At 39.2% G+C, this 24,221-nt stretch overlaps 2 protein-coding genes across 4 annotated transcripts; one reads left to right on the top strand and one right to left on the bottom strand.

The window, feature by feature from the left end:
• Nucleotides 1-5,984: 5,984 nt before the first annotated feature.
• On the top strand, nucleotides 5,985-9,967 carry LOC115665626 (probable indole-3-pyruvate monooxygenase YUCCA10). Of its 2 annotated transcripts, none has more exons than XM_056314205.1 (4): nucleotides 5,985-6,679; nucleotides 7,414-7,647; nucleotides 9,125-9,247; nucleotides 9,560-9,967. In XM_056314205.1, the coding sequence occupies exons 1-4, from the start codon at nucleotides 6,056-6,058 to the stop codon at nucleotides 9,722-9,724; spliced, it is 1,146 nt and encodes a 381-aa protein (XP_056170180.1). In that variant the 5' UTR covers nucleotides 5,985-6,055; the 3' UTR covers nucleotides 9,725-9,967. The 2 variants fall into 2 exon arrangements, with proteins under 2 accessions (XP_056170180.1, XP_056170179.1); XM_056314204.1 differs by having other exon boundaries at nucleotides 5,988-6,679; nucleotides 9,125-9,253.
• A 188-nt stretch (nucleotides 9,968-10,155) lies between these two features.
• Nucleotides 10,156-21,911, bottom strand: LOC115665625 (protease Do-like 2, chloroplastic). Of its 2 annotated transcripts, none has more exons than XM_056314196.1 (21): nucleotides 21,595-21,911; nucleotides 20,897-21,070; nucleotides 20,737-20,793; nucleotides 20,027-20,100; nucleotides 19,849-19,912; nucleotides 18,189-18,233; nucleotides 16,863-16,970; nucleotides 15,600-15,695; nucleotides 15,057-15,123; nucleotides 14,856-14,914; nucleotides 14,643-14,742; nucleotides 14,005-14,084; nucleotides 12,984-13,040; nucleotides 12,479-12,582; nucleotides 11,736-11,823; nucleotides 11,564-11,649; nucleotides 11,424-11,448; nucleotides 11,188-11,259; nucleotides 10,918-10,968; nucleotides 10,783-10,843; nucleotides 10,156-10,697 (listed from the first exon to the last, which is right to left on the bottom strand). In XM_056314196.1, the coding sequence occupies exons 1-21, from the start codon at nucleotides 21,802-21,804 to the stop codon at nucleotides 10,453-10,455; spliced, it is 1,923 nt and encodes a 640-aa protein (XP_056170171.1). In that variant the 5' UTR covers nucleotides 21,805-21,911; the 3' UTR covers nucleotides 10,156-10,452. The 2 variants fall into 2 exon arrangements, with proteins under 2 accessions (XP_056170171.1, XP_056170178.1); XM_056314203.1 differs by having other exon boundaries at nucleotides 15,600-15,677.
• Between the last annotated feature and the right edge of the window lie 2,310 nt (nucleotides 21,912-24,221).

Raw genomic sequence — 24,221 nt, 5'->3', positions numbered from 1 at the left:
TTGGACCTTCAGCTTCTTTGGCCATGCGCAGTTGTACGCATCATACAAAATGACCTGAGACATGGCTATTTCCATTGTTTTACCAAATGGCGGATTCGGATGCAAGCTAGCTCACATATATCGTCGGACGAAGGGTATCCACCGTCTGATCAAACGGCGCGTGTTAGCATCGCGTGCATGCGATGCCTGCTGAAATTTGTCATCCACGGGGACAATGACGCAGCGATGCGCGAAATAGCTGCTTCAGTTTTTCATCGAAGTTGTGTTTGTCATGTTGCTTTTTTGTGTTTGTGGGTTGAACGGAGCTTGTGTCATGTTCAGGATGTGGCCTCTACATTCCAGAATATGTCTTGCGTAAACGACCCGCATCGAATGTTTTTCCCAAGATGATGCGTGAAGTCAACACCTCTTAATTATCTCTTGTTTTGGGGCAGAAGAGAACAGAACAATCATAATGTCACGAGTACGAAAGAGAGAACTTTTTCCGTCCTCGATGCACACGACAAGACACCTGGGCCACGGTTCACATTTTTTTGGAGAAAAGTAACAAAAACCCCCAAAATTATTACATTTATACTAATTTAATTTTAAATTTTTAATTGAATTAATTTAGTCATAAATTTTTTTCGTATCGGTTCCAATTTAGCCGAAAATTACTAACACGAACATCGGCCGTCCTTCGTGATACGACTGGCTTTGATATGGACATTGTCTTTTCGAATTTTTTATTAATTTTTATTTTTTTTCTTCTCTTTTCCTTCTTTTTTTTTTCTTTATTCACTCCGCCAGTCGCCAGGCTCCTACAGCCGCCGGCAAGGGCGAGGGCTAGATGAGGCTGTTCCTCGCCAAATTCGGCAATGGGACACTTGCCCAATCCATGCCCCACTCTTTGCCAGATCAAGTGAGACCTACGAGGCCCTCGCCCAGCCCTCGCAATCACTGGCGGTCATCACGGAGGCTGGCAATTGGCGAAGGAAAATAAGGAAAAAAGAAAAAGAGAAAAGAAAGAAAGAAAAAAAAGAAGGAAAAAACGAAAAGAAAAAAATCAAAAAAATATTTAAAAATTTCAAAAAAATGTCCTTGTCAGTGCCAGTCGTGTCACATAGGATGACCGATATCACGTCGATAATTTTTAACCTAAATTGACCAGATGAACTCAATTGGTATCAATATAAATAGGTTTAGAATTATATTGGTCTGATTAAAATGTTTATGATTGAATTAATATCAATACAATAATATGTTTATGACTTTTTTCATACTTTTCCCTTTTTTTTTTCCTTTTTTTTTCTCACAATACTCCAAACTTTTCTCATATTACATAAGAAATCTTAAACGTTGGACCCATGTTGCAATCAAGTCCCGATCCATTCTTTTGACGAAACAAACCTATCTTCAATAAATAAATTCCAAGCTCTTAAAAATCCCGCCATTCATCTCACAGATGAGGGAAGACGCAAGCTAAAGTACCGGTGGTTGATCCAAGCAAAGACAATATTTTTACTTGACACGGGTCATGTGCCTAATCTACATACAAGCCGCGCCTTCATCATTAAGTTCTTGCATGTGACTAGAGCCACCGTAAAGAAGAAGGTATTTCATACGATGATGGCAATACACCACATGACAGCGACACGTGTTGTACTAAGCTTATAAAATACGAGCGGTTCTAAATTTCCGAAGGCAAATGTGATGTCAGGTATATCGGGCGGGCGGCGGTCAAAATAATCGGTCGATTCCTTTCGAGTACTCTCTCTCTCTCTCTCTATGAGATGTGTGGCTGTATGGGGTCGGAATGGTCATGGCGGAACAAGATATTTTAGCATGGGTGGTCCTCCTTTGGCGGTCGCCGTGAGTTTGACGGATGTATTGGACGGATAGACATGCTATTTTCACATTAGACTTTTCCTAAGATCAGCCATATGTGTCTATCACGTCTCGGTCTCGACTATGCAGATTTCAATTAGGTTTTCGTAATTATCTTAGCAGCTGTTATTTGAATGAAAAATCTTTAAAAAGGGTGCGCTTAGAACACGACTTACTTTGAAAATTTAAACAAATCCACTGAAGTATGTGATCGTTTTTTTAATGTATGTTATTTACAACTTTCAAAATGTGTGTAAGTAAACATACCGTGGTACTATTTACTCTCTTTTTGGCCACCTATTAAAAAGATCCTTGTTTGCATAAGATTTGTAGAGACTAGGTAGAGCTTTACTTGATGAACATGAACGGGATAATTCATATGCTGGATGGCTCTCGTCCACCCAAGAGCGTACTATTGATATGGTAATCCTACGGGGCCAATAATGATTGTAGGGTTTGGTGCAGCTTACCTTAAAAAATGATTGATATGCTACACCTGCATCGTCGGAAATGATTGCTTGAATTCAAGCATATCGTATCGAGTCTTTACTGTCGTTGATCATGTAAATCTACATGGAACATATAGGGCTCACATAATCAATTGCCAAGATAAAACAAAAACAAAAAAAATCCATGCGCCACCAGCAACCCAAGAAATCGAGGTGGGAAAGAGGGGCGAAGATTATACCTATGATGTCAACTTTAGGTCAAATTCTAATTATGTCCCAAACTTTTTTTTTGTCTAAAAAGAATCCCAAATTTTCGCTATAATCTTAAATCTTCCCACACCTCCAAAAATCATCACCAGGATCTTCAAAATTATCAACACCAGCTGAGTTAGATATTCGTTATCAAAACCTACGTCTTCATCAACACCCTCACATTCATGTGGAACAACAGCAGCCTCCTGATGTTGCAATCTTGAAGGGACCGATGACGATTTCCAGACATGTGAGCAGATTTGAGACTGAAGTAAAAGTTGAGGATTTTTTCGAGATAAAAAGGAAATTCGGGAGCAAAATTGAGATTGGACCTGTAATTAAGGTCTTTTTAGGGAGTTAGCCCTACTTGTGATTAAATTTAGGATTAATATCACAAAAAACCCTAATCTAGTACACCTGTAACAAATTTACCCTAAATTCATTTTTTCGCCAAAAATCTCAAATCGATATACTTGTGACAATTTGCCCCTAACTAATATGGATTTCCACGTGGACTTGCCAGTCACATTTGATCTAACTCAATAATTTCACGGTAAAATTTGACTAAAGCTAACGAAAAGTAAACATGTCACTGGTATACTAGTTTGGAGTTTTGGAGACTATAAAATTAGTTTAGGGTAAATTTGTCGTAAGTGTACCAGTTTCGGATTTTTGATGACCCAAAATTAATTTTTGGTAAATTTGTCACAAATACATCAGTTTGAGGTTTTTCATGGTATTAACCCTTAAATTTAAGCAATTTTTTGGGACCAACAAGGGGCGGGGGGCCGCCACTAGCCCGTCATAGCTTAATAAATTTTATATTCGTCATTTTGATTTCGTTTGTTTCGCGGAAAATGTGACATTTCTCAAAAATATTTTCCAGGAAAATAATAATATTTTCTGGTGTTTGGCTGAAACTTGAAAATGAACTGAAAAATATTTTCCGCTGTTTAATTAGGAAAACCTAATTTGATTTTCCTAAATAGACATACCTTATCTAGGCACGTACGGGCCAGGGCCCTCGGGTTCGGCCTTGATGGACCCCGACCCTTCCCACACACGAGCACAAGCATCGATCCCAGGTCTAGTCTCGATGGACTCGGGCGCTAGGGACCAGGGCACGGGCTCCGGGGTACTGGGGACTGGAGCACAGGACTCGACCTTAATAAACCCAAGCCCGGCCTTGATGGAAAGGGGTGCAGGCATCGGGGTTTCGAGCCCGGCCTCAATGGACTCGGACGCGGGTGCCAAGGTGTTGGACCCAATCTCGATGGACCCGGGTCCGTTGCCAAGAGTCAGGAACAAACCCAAACACAGAGTTTATGGTATAAGTGCCGATATCTAATCATATTTTGGAAAATGATTTCCGATTTTTTAAAGAGGAAATTATTTTCCTGAATTTAAGTATAGATTTTCAGTTGACTATGAAAACATGTTCCGTTGACTCATTTCCCTAAGCAATCCAAACTTCGGAAAATGAGAAAAATCGCGAAACAATCGGAGCCTTAGTTCATCCTCTCTCAAGCTTCTTTCTCAAAAGGTATTTGCTTTGGAGAAATGACTAAGTGACAGTCTTTAATCTACTGTTAAATTAATATTATGTTTTGGATCACAAAAAAATAGATAACAAATAATTATAAATGGAAAATACTTGTCTGTTTTTTTTTTTTTTTGTCTATCCTACACTAACTCTCAACTCACTCTTAAACTTTTGCCCAATTCTTGCAGGGCGTAGGAGTCGAAACCCACATATGAACCTACACGTCCCAAACCCACATATGAAACTACACGTCCCCATCCCTATCCCCTCTAATAAGGTGGGAAATCAAACTCCTCACCTTCCACTTTTCAAGTAAGAAGGGTGGCCACTGGGACAAATCTTAATGGTTGAAAATGCTTGTCTAAACGTGAAATAGAGATCTGTATTTTGCTTTGAAATTTCAAGAAAATTTTGTGACTATCCTTTGATCGTCACACCGTCATGCTGTGGAGGACAATGATGCTAGCACAATCTATTATAAATTATTATGAGATCTATTCTTTCAATAATTTATGACTCACAACATGTTACTCATACTTTAATTCAAAAGCTGTTATGCTGATAAAACCTTTGCTTTCTATTCGGAGCATGCACCCAAATATATCTAAAGACAACTCAAAAGAGAGATTTCATGGTGGCAAACCTGCAACGTTGATGCTGCGGCTCCCACATGGCACATATGACTCCCCCTTTAATACTACTTTATGACGTACAATGATATGTCTCTCCTCTTCCCTATCTTCACCCTCTCTCTCTCTCTCTCTTCTCTCTCCCTCTCGATTCAAAGTAGGGCAATGGCGAAGCTAGAGTCGGGTACGCCCGAGTCGACGCAGCTAGTTTTGCTCTCTACTGCACATTTGGCTGCGTTGAAGATGATTTAGCTCCGTCGCCGATGGAGACAGAGTCGATTGGCTCCGTGGAGAGGGAGATAGAGAGGCAGAGTTGCGGTGGTGGCGGTGGAGGCGGAGGTGGTGGCGGTGGCGGTGGCGGTGGCGGGTTTGTTTAGGATCGAAGGTTATTTGAAAGAATGGGGTAGCCTCAACTGCAACTCAAACAGCAAAACTTTTCTCAATATAGTTTCATTTTTAACATGGGATATTCGAATCTTTTGGCTAGACTATTCCATCCTGGCTATGCACACAAATCTCTGGTCCTCCTGTATGGAGTAATATTTCGCGACATAGATCGATGCAATCAACCCCGAAGTTTACACTAACCGGAACTCGCTACAAACGTTCTTTACTATTAATATGGAGCTATAAAATCTTATTAAACTTGGGATCCAAAGGGATTGCATGTATTTTCCAAAAATTATCATATGAAATGGAACTTCAATCATTGAAAATGATACGAGTCCCATGCCCAGGCAAACAAGGGAGGAGACTCCAAGTAGTAGTAGGGGTGTGCAATGGAATCTAGAACTGCTCGGATCGCTCGAAACCAGATCGGATCGGCTCGGAACCGGCGGTTCTCGTGAGGACCGGTCCGATTCCTGGTTCTAATTTACTAAAATCGATGAGTACCGGTCCGGTTTCCAGTTCTAGTCTAGACTGGATCGGTAATATATAAAATTTCAACAAAAAAAAAAAAGCGAAACATTTTTAGACAAATGAAAACCATTAAATCCCTAACCTGAAGCTCGACTTTCAACTTCCATCAACTTACGACCACACCTCTAACCGTCCATCGCCTCCCTTTCTCACTCTCAGTCACCTTTATTTACATAAAACTTGGTGGGTCCATGGAACAACAAGCGATTCCTAATTTCAACTTTGCGAAATCGGTCCTTAGTTGACGGTTCCCGATTCCATGTTAGGGTCCGCCCGCTTGACCATTCTCACCCCTAAGTAGCAGTAGGGTCCAGACGCACTCCTCCATCCTCACATTCACCATTAACAATCGTAATCCTCTTCTTTACTGCTCTCTCTCTCTCGACCACTAAAACATGAACGAAGAAGCGGAAGTGATCATAGTCGGTGGTGGCCCCTCCGGCATCGCCGCCGCGGGGGCCCTCTCCTCCCTCTCCATCCCCTTCCTCCTCCTCGCGCGGGCCGACTGCTTCGCCCCGCTGTGGCAGCGCCACGCCTACGAACGCCTCCACATCCACCTCCCCAAGCACACCTGCCAGCTCCCGCACGTGCCGATCCCCGCCGACTGGCCCAAGTACCCTCCCAAGTCCCTCTTCGTCCAGTACCTCCAGCACTACGTCGCCCACTTCCGCATCAGCCCGGTCTACAACCGGTCCGTTGAGTCCGCCCGCTACGACGAAGCCTCAGGGCGGTGGCACGTGGCGGCCAGGGACGTGTCGGCCGGCGGCAAGGGGGCGGTGGAGGAGTACAGCACGAGGTTCCTGGTGGTGGCGACCGGCGAGAGCTGCGACGCGTTCGTGCCGGAGGTGGAGGGGCTGGGGAGTTTTGGCGGGAAGGCGATGCACTCGACGGAGTACAGGAACGGGAAGGAGTTTGCAAAGAAGAAAGTGCTGGTGGTCGGGTCGGGCAATTCGGGCATGGAGATCGCGCTGGATCTAGCCGACCATGGTGCCATCACCTCCATCGTCGTCCGGAGTCCGGTGATTAATTACATGCTTTTCTCCATATACGGAGCACGCACGCATGCATACGTTCACCGTGCTATACACTAATACCCACGTTATGTGATCTTTCCTCATTTGGAGTATAGAAACACATTTTATAGACATGTTCTCCGTATACAATGGATACACAACCGATCATGGTGCATGATTTATATGAAAAATCGAGATTTTTTGTGAGATTGAGCGTGAGTTTTCGCATACTTTTAATACGGGGATGATTGATTTATAATAGAATACGTCTAGATGATATGAAGCTCATCAGAGTGAAAAATATAATTCCATTGATTGCGCTCTAGCTTTTTCTTATAGGCTACGTTTGGTACCGAGAAATAAGATGGGTTCGAGGAAATATACCACACATAAGGTTGTTCATGGTGATCACTGAGGTTGTGGTCGCAACCACACAAGCGCACACATGCGTGTGCAAGTGCGAGAGAGAGATCTTTCCAAGCTCAGAAATGAGTTTTACGCTTGCTGTAAGGAGTGCGATTTAATCTAGTTTAGGAAACGAGTTTGATAGAAAATATTGGAACACTTTCGGGCGAAATATTGAGGTTGGAACATGAAATTACCGTTGGATTTGCTTGATAAGATAGGAGGTTAATGTACTTATGGTGCATATGTGGATCAAATCTCTTTGTATGGAGGCGTTTCGTGGCTTTTCTTCTTCACTGTTTTATGTTTTTTGGGCGATTTGCGTGACTTTGCAGGTCAACTTTGTAACAAGGGAGATGTTGAACTGGGCGGTGGTGATGGTGAAGTACTTGTCCTTCAATTGGGCCGAGAGATTGACGATGATCGCGAGCCGCCTGTGGTTCGGGGACATGAGCAAGTTCGGCATCCCGAAACCCGAGGAGGGCCCTTTCACCATGAAAATGAAGTATGGCAAGTACCCTCTTGTCGATGTTGGCACTTGCAAGAAGATCAGATGCGGAGAGATTCAGGTACTCGTGTCTTTTAATTATTATCATTAAGGATTTTGCAAGGAGATATGAGAAGTTTTAAGCTATTGTCTGAACAGTTTCACTGATTGCAAGATTGATATAAGGTGAATATGTCATTAAGGCATGTTTAGTAACGTTTCTGTTTCTTTGTTTTTATGTTCTTTTATTCCAGAAATAGAAAAAGAATAGAAATCCGTTTAGTAACGTCAGTTAATTTTTTTGTTTCCCGAAACATAAAAGTGGTCAGAAAATAGATTTGGAACAGAAATAAGAAGTAAAAAAAATATTCTTTTATGTTTCTGGAACAAAAAGAGAAACAAGATCAGCTTCTCATACTAAACCCTAAACCCCAAACCCTAAAACCCTAAACCTTAACCCTCAAACCCTAAGCCTTAACCTTTAAACCCTAAACCCCAAAACCTTAAACCTCAATACCCAAACCCTAAAACCCATAACACTAAAATTAAAAACTCGAAACCCTAAACCCCAAATCCTAAACCCAAAAACACCTTAAAATCCCAAACCATAAACCCTAAAACCTAAACCCTCAAATCGTAATTTCAAACTCTAAATCCTAAAACGCTAAACCGCAAAATCCCAAACCCTAAACCATAAACCCCAAACCCTAAACCTTAAACCCTAATACCCAAAACCCGAATCCCTAAACCACTAAACCCCAAATCTTTAAACCCGAAACACTAAACCCAAAACTCCAAACCCGAAACTCTAAAAGCTAAACCCAAATCTTAAACCCTAAATCCAAAACCTAAAACCCGAATCCTTAAACCACTAAACCCCAAACCCTTAAACCTGAAACTTGAAACACTAAACCCAAAACCCCAAACCCGAAATCCTAAAACCCTAACCCCTAACCCCTAACCCCAAATCCTAAAATCCTACATCCTAAAATGCAATTTCCTTAACCACCACCCGATATTTGCTTTATCTATAATGAGTAATTTTCTTTATAATTATATTAAGGTCATTCAATTCTATATCATAATATATTATTATTCTATTTCTAATCCAATTTTATCCAAACATGAATTGTTAAGTCTCCTAAACTGCAATTTCATCGACCACCACCTAGTATTTGCTTTGTGAGTAATTTTCTTTATGATTGTATTAATATCATCCAATTCTATATCATAATGTATTCATATTCTATTTCTAGTCCAATTTTATCCAAACATGAATTGTTAAGTTTCCACCGATAATTTTATAATTAAATAAAAAAATTGGGAGTAGAAATTTTTAGTGTCCTATCAAACGTATTTCTGTTCTTTTTCTACTCCGGGAATAGATATTTTTTGCAGTTACTAAACGTGTTTTTTGTTTAGAAACTTGTCTAGGGAATAGAAATAGAAAAAGCTATTTTTGAATAGAAATTGATTTTGGGAATAGAAACGTTACTAAACAAGACCTAAGGAGCTTGAGATTTGCTTGAACTTGGACGACATGTTACATTCTTCTGCAGGTTTTGCCAGCAGTCAAAAGCATAAAAGGCAACGAAGTGGTGTTCGAGAATGGACACTCGCATTCGTTCGATGCCATTGTGTTCGCCACCGGCTTTAAGCGGCCGACGAAACAGTGGCTCAAGGTCAAGGTACCCGGCTCTCTCTCGAATTTGTCGTTCACTTCATGACGCAAAAAGATAGCTTTACCTTCTTTCTTCCTTTCCAATTTTTGGTTAAGAGATATGGTTGTACTCAATGTTAATTCGATGGCTTCCAAAACAGTATTAAAAATTTCTTGTAGTTGGCACATATAGCTGATTTGAGTACAGTGGACGGACGGTAGATGTGCCGATACTTTGTAAATGATTGTCCGGGACTATGATCGACTGACTGTTCACATAGAAGTTATAGAGCAGATCATGCAGTTCTCACTTTGTTTCCCTTCCTGATGACAGGAAGAGGATTGCCTGTTGAACGACGATGGAATCGTGAAGCCGAGTTGTCCAAACAAGTGGAAAGGAAAGAATGGCTTATACTGCGTGGGACTGTCGAGAAGAGGGTTCTTGGGAGCTGCTCACGACGCCCAAAGCGTTGCGAACGACATCAAGGGGCTTCTGTGATGTCGCCCGGTATGGCAAGAGAATTGCTGCCGAAACCGTTGCAAGACAACTGCAATTTGATACATTGAATAAATTAAAAGTTGGGAGACGATATTGCACATTGAACCAAAATTCAAAAATTCTGTGTGTCATTTTCCCTTCTTTTACGATAACATGTAGCACACATTCCTTTATCAAAACGATGTTTATCAATAGTTAAGACATCGATGGAAATACCATGGCGGGTAGATGATCTTCTTCCAACTTGCTTCCATACACTCACCTTGTCAATGTTGAAGGCAAAAAGAGAATAATCAACCAAGGATAAAACTAGGAGCGAAGAAGCAAACTGTAAACACTTTCAAAGATCAGTCAACTTTGATAAGGCTAGATAAACTTGCACCGGTGAAAGTGAATTCAAAAGTGCTATAGCAAGGTAACAGAAAAAGATATGCATATAACAATTCAAGTATTATTAAAAAAATTCATTCATTACGATCTGTTCACGATCTGTTCGACCCGAGATCTGGAATTACTCGGTTGTCAAAATTTAAAATAAAAAAAAAAGACTACGATAATTTACATGTAGAACCGCTCATAATTCGATCTCTACCTGATAAAAGAAAAAATTGATCAAGAATCACACAGGCTCGAAAAAATAATATCATCCTTATCGATGATGCAACCCTGCCTCTAGTAGAGATGCTATAAGGGTGAAAAAAATTAGGCCGACTTCGACTGTCAGTTAACTATGCCCACAAAATTCCATCATTCCCGATTTCCAAACTTGAAACTGGGCTATCGCCGAAATCTTGCTCTACTTTTTCATTATCCGTTAGCAAATCCACATAAGGTTCTAAAAGATCTGAAGATCTTTCGGCTGGAATCCCATAATCTTTGAGAATGCAGGACGAGGCCGCCACAGCTGCTTCTCTCTCCAGGACAGCCAGATAGTTGTCTTCAAATTCAAAAACTAGGTACTTGTCTTTACATGCTAAGAAAACCAGTGAACAAATTAGGAGTGTCATAGTAACCAAGGTCGTATTAAGAAGGGAAAGGGAGCAAATGTCATCACTTACAGTCAATGAGGTGGGCGAGGTGATGAATGTTTTTTATTCGAGTGCCGTTGAACTTCAAGACCTGATAATACTTCCTCTTGAGTACATGACAAATACTAATATAAAAAAGCTAACATACGTGCAGTGCCATATTACCTGTTGATTGCTCATGTCTTCATATCCTATGTTTACTTCGTTTGCCAGCACCTATACATATGAAAAGGGATGAAGAATTACAGTCGTGATTGAATGAGAAGGATCTGGGAGACTGCAAGATATAGTTCTCCAGATGGAATAAGACAGGAAAGGAAAGCAAAATGATTGTTTTTCTTTTGTTTGTTGATGTCTAATTTTCGGAGTAGATTTGATTGGAATTTCATAAAGCCTCGAGGGAAATCATATCATATAAATATAGATACTACTAACCTGCGATAGGATCACAATTTGTTCACCTTTAAACCTTGCCAAAGAATAGCGAGCCTTTGCTAATAATTTTAGCTGCCACAAAGAGCACATGTAAAACTTATTTCAGATGGTTAATTACAAGAATATCCTGTACTTTTGCTCTGAAAAAAAATCATAATTCTGAACAGTACATGATAATATTATTCGTCATATCATCAACCATGTAAAAAGTGTTACTAGAAATGCTTATGACTTACCCCTATAGAATCTTCACACTCTTCACTGTCCAAACAGTAAGAAAAGAATTTTGTCAGACATAATCACAATATAATATTAAATTCAAAATGTGAACATTATATCTAGAAGAATTTCCGGCCGGTGGAAAATTGGACCATACTCTATTAGTGGTTCTGATAGCGGGGTAAAGACCAGACCGGCTGTAATTAGATAAGAAGGCTGACCCCCTTCGATATGATAGGGAACCTACATAAACCATACAGGATTGTCACAAAGGAGAGTTTCAGAAACTATAAAACGTTATGTAGAGATAAAAGTCTATAGTAATTTACCAAATGAACTCGTGGATTCAAAATTACAGGAACTTTCATGAACCCCCCTGCCCTAATAATGCCAAGCTGTGCTACATCACCAGCAAATCTGCGTAACATCACATGTCGTCAATAAAAGCACGAGTATTGAACTGTCTTGACATCTTGGGGCTATAGCTTCTATGAAGGACAATAGTTTCGATTGTGATGACAGAACGCAATGAAAAACCTAAAAGGAGCATATATGCATTACAAGAAATGCATACTAAGAATGGACGGACATAAGAATATGACCCTTTTCTCTTTCTATTAAGGAAAAATAAATTCCTCCCTATATATATTTTGTCAAAAGTTTCAAGTGGCAGTGATAAAACCTGCTTCCTTGACCTTCCATTATGCACGCTAAAGTGTCTCGTCATTCCAAGATGACACTTATACACCACATTATGATAATAAGGCCTATGCAGAGCAAGTACAAATCATTGGCAGCAATCTCACAATTGCGTAATTATAACTGATTTATATGTGAATGACTCCACTATGTAATGCATCTCATTCACATCTCAATGACATAAGAGATGGACATAACTAGTCTTTTGATGACTCAAAACTCCACCACAAAACAAAGAGCTGGGAAGCATGGGAAAGCCCTAAAATGAACAAGATTGAGCCAACATTTGATTGTCGTAGGTACTAGACTAACATGAAGTTTCATGGGAATATCTTTCCCCTTTGACATCTGCTTAGAAGAATGAGCTCCTTACTTCTGACTTATTAGGTAGCGGAAAGCAATGCGCTCAGATGATCGGAATGGCACAGTTCCTTCGCACCCAACATGAACATCATCAAAGCTAGTAATCACATCCCCCTGGAAAAGCATAGATACATGATCACGTGAGTTACTTAGAATACTCCAGCCACATAAGACCATTTTCCCACCTTTTAACCTTTACTTTGGCATACTAGTTCATGGTGTGAATTTGCAAGCCTTTATCCCTTTAAAACATAGTTGATAGCAATTTAATGAACCTATTTAGGCAATCCATGCTTATGACAAGGGGGAAACAATTGACAGAATGAAACATTACAAGCACAACTATTTATACCAAAACCAAGTTGAAGGTTCATTCATGTTGCCTAAACAAAATTTATTTCCTGTAAAGCTCCTTACCTAGAGCTCCAACTTTTGATGGTTAAGAAAAGCAATCAATTGTATAAATAAAAGAGTAGTTGACTGTGTCAAAAGTACTCCATGAGACAGTAGGATACCTCTTTTAAAACATTATTTGCATCAGATGTTGGTTCCACTCTTCGTACCAACACCCCCTGCACATGTGCAATTCTTATGAGGATGGTGTGTAACAACACTAACAGCAGATGCAAGCTCTTGAATCCGCATGAACACAAAAGAAGCGAAAAGTAGCACTAAGGAGGCTGCATTTACTCTTATTTATGACATGCAGCAATTTGCTAATAAAAGGCAGAGCAAATCAGAACTCTGGCATTTTCTGTAGTCTCAGACGCTCTTGAAGATATATAAATTATGAAAACAGGCATGAAACACAAATGACAGAAACAATATCGATGGAGCCAGATGATGGGTTTCAGAAAATTAAAACATGACAGGGAGGCCGTATGTGTAAAACTATGTTTTTCAGTTTATACACAAATAAATTTCCATTAATTTTAGTATGAAAATCAATATAAAACTACAGAAACATTTACAAAATGCCAATTAATTAACGCACGATATTTAAACGGATAAGGACATCATTGGCCTACAAGTAATAGGGTTTTAAAACAAAGCTAGCTTTCACTTCAGATATAGGTTGCTTTCAAGTTACAGGCATAATCTATCCAAATAAAGATACCATTCAATTAATAACTATTGAGCAGAAGATGGGCAAAATGTCATGTGCTACAAATCTAACATCTTAAACATCAATAATCAGGGCGGATAAGAAATTTTATTGGGCTGAATTTATCCCAAAATGATGGACATGTCACTCCATTGCATAGTGATATCAGCCAAGAAGCAAGGTGGGTCCTGAATTATCCGTGTTTCATGCGACAGATGATTGGACATGTTAAATTGCCAGTAACTGCATATTTTGGGGCAGGGCATGCACTCTGATGGATTTGGCTAAAATATGAAAGATGCTGACTGATATAATCTGACCACTGCACCATACATGAACGAATTAACAGCAACTATAGATATGCCAATATCCATCAATAATTGCACAACTTGATCCAAGAAGGCCTTCCTGCAAGTAAATGAGAGATGTACCTCGTTGGACTGTACTTTTAAGCATTCACGTAGAGCTGGATTTTCCAACTTTTGCAGCAAGACTCCAAGACAAGGAAAACCTTCATGAATAAGAAAATTGTTCCATCGATTTAACAGGTTCAGGCCATTTGACAAATTCAAATTGCTACAAAAATAGTGAGGAGAAAATGAAACCAAAACAAGAAGGTTTTTAAGACATTGCAAGAAATGAGTAGCAAGCTATGCCCAATAATCAGAAGGCAGAACTTCCACTTATGTTACATAAAAAATAGAGCTCTAGGTAAGGAGCTTTAATATACTACCAAAGAGCTGCCACAGAAGCCTAAGTACCACCAAGAATAAATTTAACCAGCTTGTAAAAGCTTTGCAGGGGAAGAAACTTCTAGTGATAATCATTGGACAAGTAAGCAAAGTGACAAACTGTGCATTATATGTTACAAGCTTTCAAGCTGATTTAAGCTCCAAAATTTCCACTGCTGATTATGTCAGGCTTGAAAACCATTCACCCAATCATACAGCTACAACTTCATGTTTACGGTACCCTTAGGTTGCTTATGTCTTTTATTCAGATTAAGACAAGGTTAAGAACGGAAGACAACAGAACATGAAACACGCACTCGTGACCACTTAATCCTCACCAGTATATTTCCCATTTCGCTCGTAGTCATTCAAAAAGTGAGACACGACTGTTGTTGGAATCACATAACCAATATTTTCAGCCTCTTCGGATCTGTAAACCTAAAAGAAAAGCTTTGTAAGAACGTTTTATCCAAGAAGAGCTCCATATTGACTTAGCCAAGATAAGAGCACCACAGCTCTTAAGCTAATTTTGCCAGAAGCCATAGATTTACCTGGAATGCTACCCCGATGCACTCTCCTCGATCATTGAATGCAGGTCCACCACTATTACCTACACTCTCGCAAATATGAGCAGAGGCCGGTACAAAAAATGAGTTCCAAGATTTATGGCAAAATAAAGGTTTTATTATTAGGATAACTGTCCTTTAGAGAATGCATGAAGACATATTCATAATGGAAAAAGATCCACCAACCAGGATTAATTGCTGCATCAATTTGTATTCCCAGCAAATCAGATGATCCATGAGCGTAAGATGTTACCTGATGACAAGTACTTCAATCTTAAGCTATGGACTTCACAGACAAACTCAATAACAAAAAGGCTTCAATGTTATAGCATGAGCAGACCATGTCAGATACAGCAGTTAGTTTGGAGTGCTACATGCAATATCCAAGAGATTAGCTAGAGTAAACGTGTAATCAAACTCTTCAAATTGATCAACATCGTAATACTATGGCCCCAACAGACAACATGTTCACTCTCAGACCATTTAGACATGCAATCGTACACGATCTAGCCCTTTGGTAAAATGACCGTGAATCATTCCATTGTCACGCATGTCAACAAAGGACAAGAAGATATTATAGAGGTACAAGACTCCCCGGCAAACTAGGTTTGCACAGCAAAAGGCAGACGATAAAACATTTAGTGAACATTTGTCATACAGGTCATCGAAGAATAGAAGCAATGTTCATTACTTATCAGAAAATAATACAGTTGAATGTGAATGCCAAACCTCTATACGAGATACAACCCCTTTTGTTACGGAAATGGTATCTCCTCCAAGCGGATATCCTACAACAGTGACAGCATCCTGTCCAATACGGAGCAGCTAAATATGAAAAGTTTACCAACAAAAGGAGAGTAAAGGAAATTGTATGAGTCACGAAATGGTGCTATATTGACTTTAAGCTCGTTCAAACTTTCAGAATATTTAAATATTAAATCACACATTCATCTAACAGCTTAAATTTTTTAAACAGTTGCAAATGTGGCACAAAATTTTATATGGTATCAAAGCTAGAGACCTGAGTACAAATCTTTCCAGGTCCCCACTATTATATATCTCTCCACTTCGGTCTTAGATCAGATCGAAATTTGGTCTATGCGTGAGGGGAGTGTTAAAGAGTATTGAAATGCTAAACCCACATTTATTTAACAACTTAAGCTTTTAGAATAACTGGCATTGGTCCCACAAAATTTCAGACAAACAATCACAAATCTGCACAATGACAAAATACAATCTCTAGTGTTGCAATATCAATGTAGAGATGATAAAAAAAGACAAAATGTTTATCGCCAAAGTGCAGCAACAGACTAATGTCATTCAACATTACAAAAATTTACTTTCCTTTAATTATGAGCTCTTTCAATGACACATCAATCCAATTTCTATTACCTTATAAAAAAAATCCAATATCTACTGAAATTTCAAAACTAGAAAAAGAGAAAAGATGTAGAACTTCCAAATTGTTGATTGCAGTTCCTCTGTCAGACCACAGGGCTTTATCCTGGATCTTAGACTTCCTTTAAGATTTTCTCTGTATACCATTCATTTGGTTTATGGACCACTCCGCTGGACCAAGTTCTGTACTTATGATTCTATGTACCAAGGCATTCTGCCAGAAGCCATGATGGAATGGTAGAGAGTCAGATGCATCAACCAAATAGTGACGCTGCTTCTCGTGAATTAAGAGAATAACTCAGACAAAGAAAAACTATTTAAGAAAATTACAAGATGATAATGGAAGAAAGATATCTAGCACTTGGGCAAAACATTAATCTGAAGTAAACCCGTCATCTTTATGATAATAAATGAGTCTATTTTAGGAGATATCTCCATGCAAAGATAATATTATGATTCCAAATTTCAAGATATCCAAAAATGATGCTAGGGACGGAAGAACTAGAAACAAAGCTTCATAGAATTCAAAACAATTTATATCCACTGGGGAAAAGATACAGAGAGCTACTTGTTTTACAACTAAATAACTCCCACCTGGAGATGTGGTAAACGTCCAAATTGCAGTGGTTCTGCTCCTTTCCAAAATCCCTCACTCTCTACAGAAAGCAAAGCTATATCACAATCGATGCCTTTAGCCAAAACCTGTCCATTCAACCAGAAAGAAGAAGCTGAGGCTTGGGATTGTTGCATGCAAGACTACAAACTTGGAACTAAGTACTTGATTAGTTCTTCATATTCAGCTTTGGTTTCTCACTAAGAGTCAAAAGAAAAAATGCAGACTGGTAACCCAATGATGTAAATGGACATGTATGTGCCTATAAAAGGAAAAAGGTAGAGAAAGCAACAGAGATAATTAGACACTGGCTCCATATTACATAGAACGAAATAAAGGAGAATCACCATCTAGCTGTTTTGGGGGGAAAACCAAAATGGTGAATGAACACACACACACTAAAGCACTAAAACCTAATATACAATATCAGATCATTTTTCATGTACCAGCATAAACAGGTCAATAAACGATGATTCACGACACAATATATAGCCTTGCTAGATGAAAGAAGACATTATCCCGTGGTCAGATATGTAGGTTGGTAATTCCTTGTATATTTGATGAACATAACAGAAGAACAGTAAGCATGAAGAATTGTTTTGTTTCTCATATGGAAGCAAATGCATGAAAAAGTTGGTCAATCTTGGCTCTTTTATAGCACACAGTAAACATAATAATTCATACAATAAGCATATATAAGGGGAAAACATTAATTTCAGCTGATATCTTCTAACCTAAACCGTAATTGTCCAAGAACATGTACGCAACAGCAGCAAGGTCTTTTCGTTAAGAGGCTAAAATATGCCTTCCACAGGTGATTAAATCAGGTTTACAAACAGAACACCCAAGTCATAAAATGAGCCTCCTTTTAGAGATCAATCAACTTAGATAGGAAGTTTACACAGTGTAAAGTGGATCTTGGCCAGAACAGCTTGTATGGACTATCAATGCTTCAAAAAGAATTTACATCTCCCAGTAGGTTATAGTTCTTTGTAACTTGTTTGGACAAAACAAATTGTCTGCGTCTTTTTCTGTGGAGTGTCTGGCTGCTCAGTGTATTCCTAATCTTCTCATATTTTACGCGCTACCTTGCTCTATATACCCACTCACTGTGACGAATCATGTATCAACCTGTGTCTTTAAACACCTTTTTTAGACAAATTTACACAACTTCTAGGTGACATTCACTAATATCCACACAACAGAAAAAAATGCCGAATTCATGGAATAATTGGCCAAATAATACTTTACTTGAAAAGAAAACAAATATCACAATGCATCACTTGATTACTGAACCAGTGAAATACCTTAGCCACATATTTGGTATCATCGCCTCTTCTCTTCACTTTGACCTGCAATTGAAAACATCAATGAACAAATGTAACGAAATACGTTTGGTTTTACAAATTTTGCCTGCAAATTACATCCAGGGCAGTTCAAAATTCCAAGGATGCCAAGGCAGATAACAACAAAATAACTCCTATCCCACAAGAAAATAGAGATGGAGATTCCCAAGGACGATTAAGATTTTTGGGTGGTTTGGTAGTTCCAGTCACAATTTAGAAATGAAATGGACAAAAAGAAATGAATTAAAGAAAAAATAAGAATGAAATAAAGAGAAATTTGCGTAAGAAAGGATAAGAAAGACATGAATAGAAATTTGTGTAAGTCAATAACATAAATACGAGGAAAATGTGGGGCCAGCAAATAATGCATCCAAAGAGAAGCTTAGTCTACACAATTATACATCCAGATTACTCCGAAGTCTCCATCTATTTTACAGGAAAGTGCTTCTCAGAAAACGCATACCCCATTTTCTTTGATTTGGCAAAAGGGCAGAATCAGTCATGGCATTTTCTTTTTGGTATCTGGTTGATGAATAATTGATACTGAAAACTTTACTAGAAACACATGTCTATTCTCATATTCTTCTTAATTTCTGTTGTTATTACTCCATTTCCTATACTTTGTCATACATCACTCGCCATCATTGCTCACAACCAACACAGGTTTGCAAAAGGAACTATGGCCACCCAGATGCCTATGCCCAGACCCTTCATCATCCATCTTGAATCCATTCAAGAACATAACCACCAGGCAAAACATGACTAATTACTATCTTTCCATCACCTTTTTTGGCTGATGGCAGTAAGCAGGTCATCAATTGTCTTTCATAAGCGTACTATCTGATCAAAGTCCCAATCAAACATTTTTCACATCTATGCTGAGTGTCAAGCGTCAAAGAGGATCACCACCGGGGCGATCATGACAAATATCCAAAATACATGGTGGGTTGAGATTTCAATCAATGCTTTTACTAGTCGGCATCAATTTATATTGCCAAGAAACCGTGCGGAAACATTGAGGATTTCATCTGAGATTATCAGTAAATAGGATACCGAAAATGCATATCTAATTAAGTCTTTCATGGCAATAGAAATAAACAGAGCAGGAGAGGGAGGGGAAGAAGGTCAATGGCCGTACTAAAGAAGACCAGAAGAGATGTCAAGACAGATATTTGTCATGAAAAAGGAAAAGAGTAAACATTCATCTAATGCCATATATTACTGGAAAGTATCTAAATCAGGGTTGTGGGCAAGTACAAGCAACCTGAAAAGAAGCATCGATAGCTTTCAAAGAAATACAAAGATTTGAGCGGAGCATACCATATAATTAATGATACCTATCACAAAACCACAGAATTTCGAGGTCTAAGCCAATTACCACGTAAAAAGAAGATGGCCTACGGTATTGAATGCCATAACCAATATGCCATTGTAACATTCGGAAAATCTCTTCCAAGAACAATCGGGAATCATTTTCTAGATCTGCAAAATGTTGTCCAATATCGAACTATATAGCCTGGAGAAGCTGGTTTGCTAGAGAAACTACCAGAGCAAACTCCAACTACCATGGATATCTATCAAATAATAAATAAACTTTTGGCACGACAAATAAGTAGATTACCTGTGTATTATGTTCCACACAATGTGCATTAGTCAAGAGCTTTCCATCACCAATCATAAAAGCACTGGAGCAAGATATAGAGTGAATAGTCAGTCACTGGAAGTTCGACTTTTGCATATAGAAAGAGTAATTGCCTACAAATAATACCAAATGGGAGAACTATTGCAAGAAGACCTGCCTTCCGGTACTTGTATATTGTCTTTGCTTTTGCCAGGGAAGAGAATAATCGGGCTCCGTGTGAGTGCAATACACCTGATATACAGAAAGGGAGATAAAACACTAGAATATTACACAGCCATTATCAACTTAAAAGGATTCTCAAGTATCGTCATCATCATCTTTTCTAAATGAAGCATCTAGATATAATCATATAACAATTTCACCCGGGAAGCACGGACACTCTCCGGGGGCCTTCCGTGTCGGTGTTGGACACCGACACTCATCCGACACTCTTTTTTTTATTATTTATTTATTTGTGAATTTGAATCAAATTAATTTGATTACAATAATCACAAAAATTATGATTCCTCGTGTGTATATAAAAATATACATTTAATATACAACGTGTCCCAACGTATCGGAATTCTCTATTTTTTGAGAAATGACATGTCAGCGTGTCGTGTTGTGTCGTGTCGTGTTGTGTGTCGCATGTCGGTGTCGGTGCTACTTAGAATTTCACTAATAAAATATGATAGGGACAACAACAGCTCAACGAATTCAATAAAAAAAACTTGTCACTTGGACACGCAGCAAGAGATTCCAGTTGATGCATGTAAAAAGTTCATGATGAGATCAGCAGAGAAATTAAAATAGGTGACTATAACAAATAACATTAAGCTTTTGGGAGAAAAACACAGACGTTAAAATGAAGTCCAACACATAGTCTACCTTAACGACGGCATTGAGAAAAGCTGCATCTTGGATGTTCCCAAGTTCAGTTTGTGACTGTCATAGGGGACAACAATATCATATCAACAAAACAGTAAAATACAAGGAGATAAAAGAGTCCAAACATCTAAAATATCAGTTGAGATTTCATGAGAGATACCTGCTGTTCCGTGAAATCATAACCCCTCTTTTCTTTCTTTTGCAGGCCAAACGAACCGAACGCCGTAGATTCAGATCGCCCTGCAGATCCTCTATCCCTATCACCATCAATAAATGGATAAGGCCTTTCATCTTTTGATCTTCCAGGATACTTTTTCTGAGAAATAGGTTTCCCCTAAATATGGCAAACCGAGTGAAGAGAGAGTTAAGAAAACCTGGAGCCTGATCATAACCACAAGTTGAGACAATACAGAAACCCAAGCAGAAAGATTTATATGGTTAACGTTCGCATTTTGCATATTCGGAGCTCCCCTAGCGAAACATATCTGTCCTTTTGCAGGTATCCGCGACATCAATCATCACATTAAGCGTGAACAGTGCACAATCATGAGGCATATTTTCCAAGTGTGTTAGATCATGAATGTCACGCATGTCTCCACAAACACAAATCTCTCCTCATTCGACGATGAATGATTCACGGCAGTACAGATAATCAAAATGCTAACCGCGCAAATCATCCACCTAACGCCCTAACGAGCTACCAAACCTAGGAACTGGCGCTCGCGCGTCGTCAAACTAAAACAACAGACAAGTTTTACTCCCAGAGACGCGGCACAATCAGTTCTGCGGCAAGCACTAGTAGTAGCCGTGCATGCTCTAATGACTCAACAGCTGAAAAAGCGCGTGCGCGCGAAGTACCTTGTCACTGCTCGTTTTCGCAGGCGACGACGAGGAGGAATCTCTCTTCGGAGCTCTCTTGTGCTCGGACTTGCAGCTGAGGGGAAAAGGCAAATCGCGCGGCGGCGGCGGAGCGAGGCGGCCGAGGCCGAGGCCGGGGAGAGAGCCGCGGTAAGCGGCGGCGGCGGAGGAGAGGGAGGAGAAGCAGCAGCTGGCGGCCGCAATCGCCATTGTCGCAGAGAGAGAGAGAGAAATATCGGGAGGGAGAGAAAGATGGGATTTTTAAGCGCGAGGCCCCGCCCCCTTATCCTAATGGCCAATTTCGTTTGGCGCCTCCCATGTCGTTAAATTCTCCTCCTTTCTTTTTCATCTGTTCTTTCTCTTTCAATTTTTTTTTTATTGTAAAAATCCCTTTTTGTTTTTGTGATGCCGGGAGCACCCGATTTTATGGAACATTCCTTAAGTCCCGGCTTGATTCAATCGGCGATCCCAACACAATCGATGTTCGTGCAAGCCCAAGCTGATTTTGATCACGGCTTGCTTCGATGGATCCAACATGAAAATGCCGATGAACTACCGACTTATCGCCGATTCTTGATTTAGCCGATTTAATGTCGTTTCACCAAAGATTGGTTGCTTTCAATGCGGATCAACAACCTATTGAAGGGAGGTTGTTCCAAGTAATTTCCTATGGCATTTGCTGATTTATTAATATGGTTCTTGTTTGGTCAAAGTTGGTGGACGAATTTTGGAAGATAAACCGCAAGGCTAAAGAGTCGAGATTTCAAGTCTCTATGTTTTTATTGCACTCCACAATTCCTATGTGTCATTAATGCATTTCTAAGTTTCTAGGTTTTTATGAGTCTTAATCGCTATGTAAATTTCCAGAGTCAAAGTACTAAATTCCTAGGACTTTAATTACTTTCTAGTTTCTAAGTCTTTAATATTTGTTTATTTCCAATGTCTTAGTTCCTCCAAAAATAGAGGAGAGTCCTCCTTTGTAATGCAGACTTACACTTTGATGAATGTTAAATACATGTTTTTTCTCCGCGAGCACATATCTTTAGAGAGTAGATAGCTCTTATATCAATTTTTTAATCCTTAGAGAGTGGATTCAAGAAGCATTTTATAATCGGTTGGGAGTTTTCCTTAAGGCCTTGGTGGTGAGCTTCTTTTATCCCGACGTCCCGTAGAATTGACGAGTGGCTTGTCTTATAAGCCTTAGTGGTGAACTTCTTCTATCCCAATCTTCATCCTTGGTTGGTGGCACATCCTTTTTATATTTTGGTGATGATCGTATTCTATCTCACGTTTGCAATTTACCCATCGACAAACACCCCACACACACACACACACACCCGTCCATACACAATACCCAAAAAATTCCCATCCCCGGAATCACTCACCCACGCACACGTCAATTTGTTTGTCTAGTGGCCATGTACAGGAGAGATTTGAATCACTCTCGTGCAAGCCATTTCATATTTTTTTTTAGTCAATGACTAGCTTTCTCGTCAACGAACATCGTTTTAGTTTGTTTTCAATTACTTACGATAAGAAATTTTCTCGATATTATTTTTCCGTCACAAAAAAATTACGGTATGTGTCTCAATAACGATATGTGTTTTTTTAGGGAAAATTGTCCTAAACCTTTCAACTTTTTGCCTATTGAGTTTACCCGACCAATTTTTGCCGTTTATCACTAATGTGGCACGATCGATGCTAACGTGGATAATTTTTAATAATATTTTTCGAATTTTTTATTTTTTCCTTTGTTCTTTACTTCTCCTTTCCTTTTTTTCCTTTTCTCTTCTCTTCTCTTCTCTTCTTTTCCTTTTCTTCTTTCTTTTTCCCTTTTTCCATCCGATGGCCAATGCCAGGATGGACTCAATTTGCCGGGTGGACTCATTGACAAAACGTGAAAAGATTTAGGACTCAATTAGCAAAATTGAAAGGTTATGATTGAATTGGCAAAAGTCTAATAGGTTTATGACTTTTTTGACAATTTTCTCTATTTTTTGTAGTCTACACTTTGGAGGTTGTGCATTTGGGAGATGGGGCGGATGCTGAGAATCTTACGGGGATGGGAGGAACGAGCATAGCGAACGGGCGGTAGCGTTCGCCAATCCATCAATGTTAGGCTAACACATTTTTCTTAGGAACACGTCTTGCCAAGTACACGTTTTGCGAGATCAAGTGAAAATGATGTCAATCCACCTCGCTTCCTTACCACGAACGACGACGCCGTTTGTTGAGGTAGTCACCAACTTGGCATTGCGGGCTTTTTGGACGAAGAAGTTAACAATCGTTGCTTTTGTCTCTCGAATAAGAATACCTCTTTTTTTGGAAGAATTACCAAAATAGTCTTAAACCTATTGCAATTGTGCTAATTCAGTCATAAAATCATTTTTTATGTCAATTAAGTCCTAATCATTTTACATTTGTGCCAATTCAATTTATCCAGCCAATTTTGACCGGTCGGTGCTAACATAGATGCCTACCAGATGTCCTATATGGTGTCGCCAGCGTTGATGGAGACAATTTTTAATAATAATTTAATAAGTTTTCAATTTTTTTCTTTTTCTCTTTTCTTTCATTTTCTTTTTTTTTCCCCTCCCTTTATCTTCAACCTCTAGCTGGTCGCCAAA

This window comes from Syzygium oleosum, unplaced genomic scaffold (genome assembly GCF_021117445.2).
Source record: "Syzygium oleosum isolate NSW1041296 unplaced genomic scaffold, Sole_v2.1 Sole_v2.01, whole genome shotgun sequence".
Taxonomy (NCBI): Eukaryota; Viridiplantae; Streptophyta; class Magnoliopsida; order Myrtales; family Myrtaceae; genus Syzygium; species Syzygium oleosum.
Note: the sequence above shows the minus strand (reverse complement) of the source record. Positions and strands in the feature narration are given on the sequence as shown.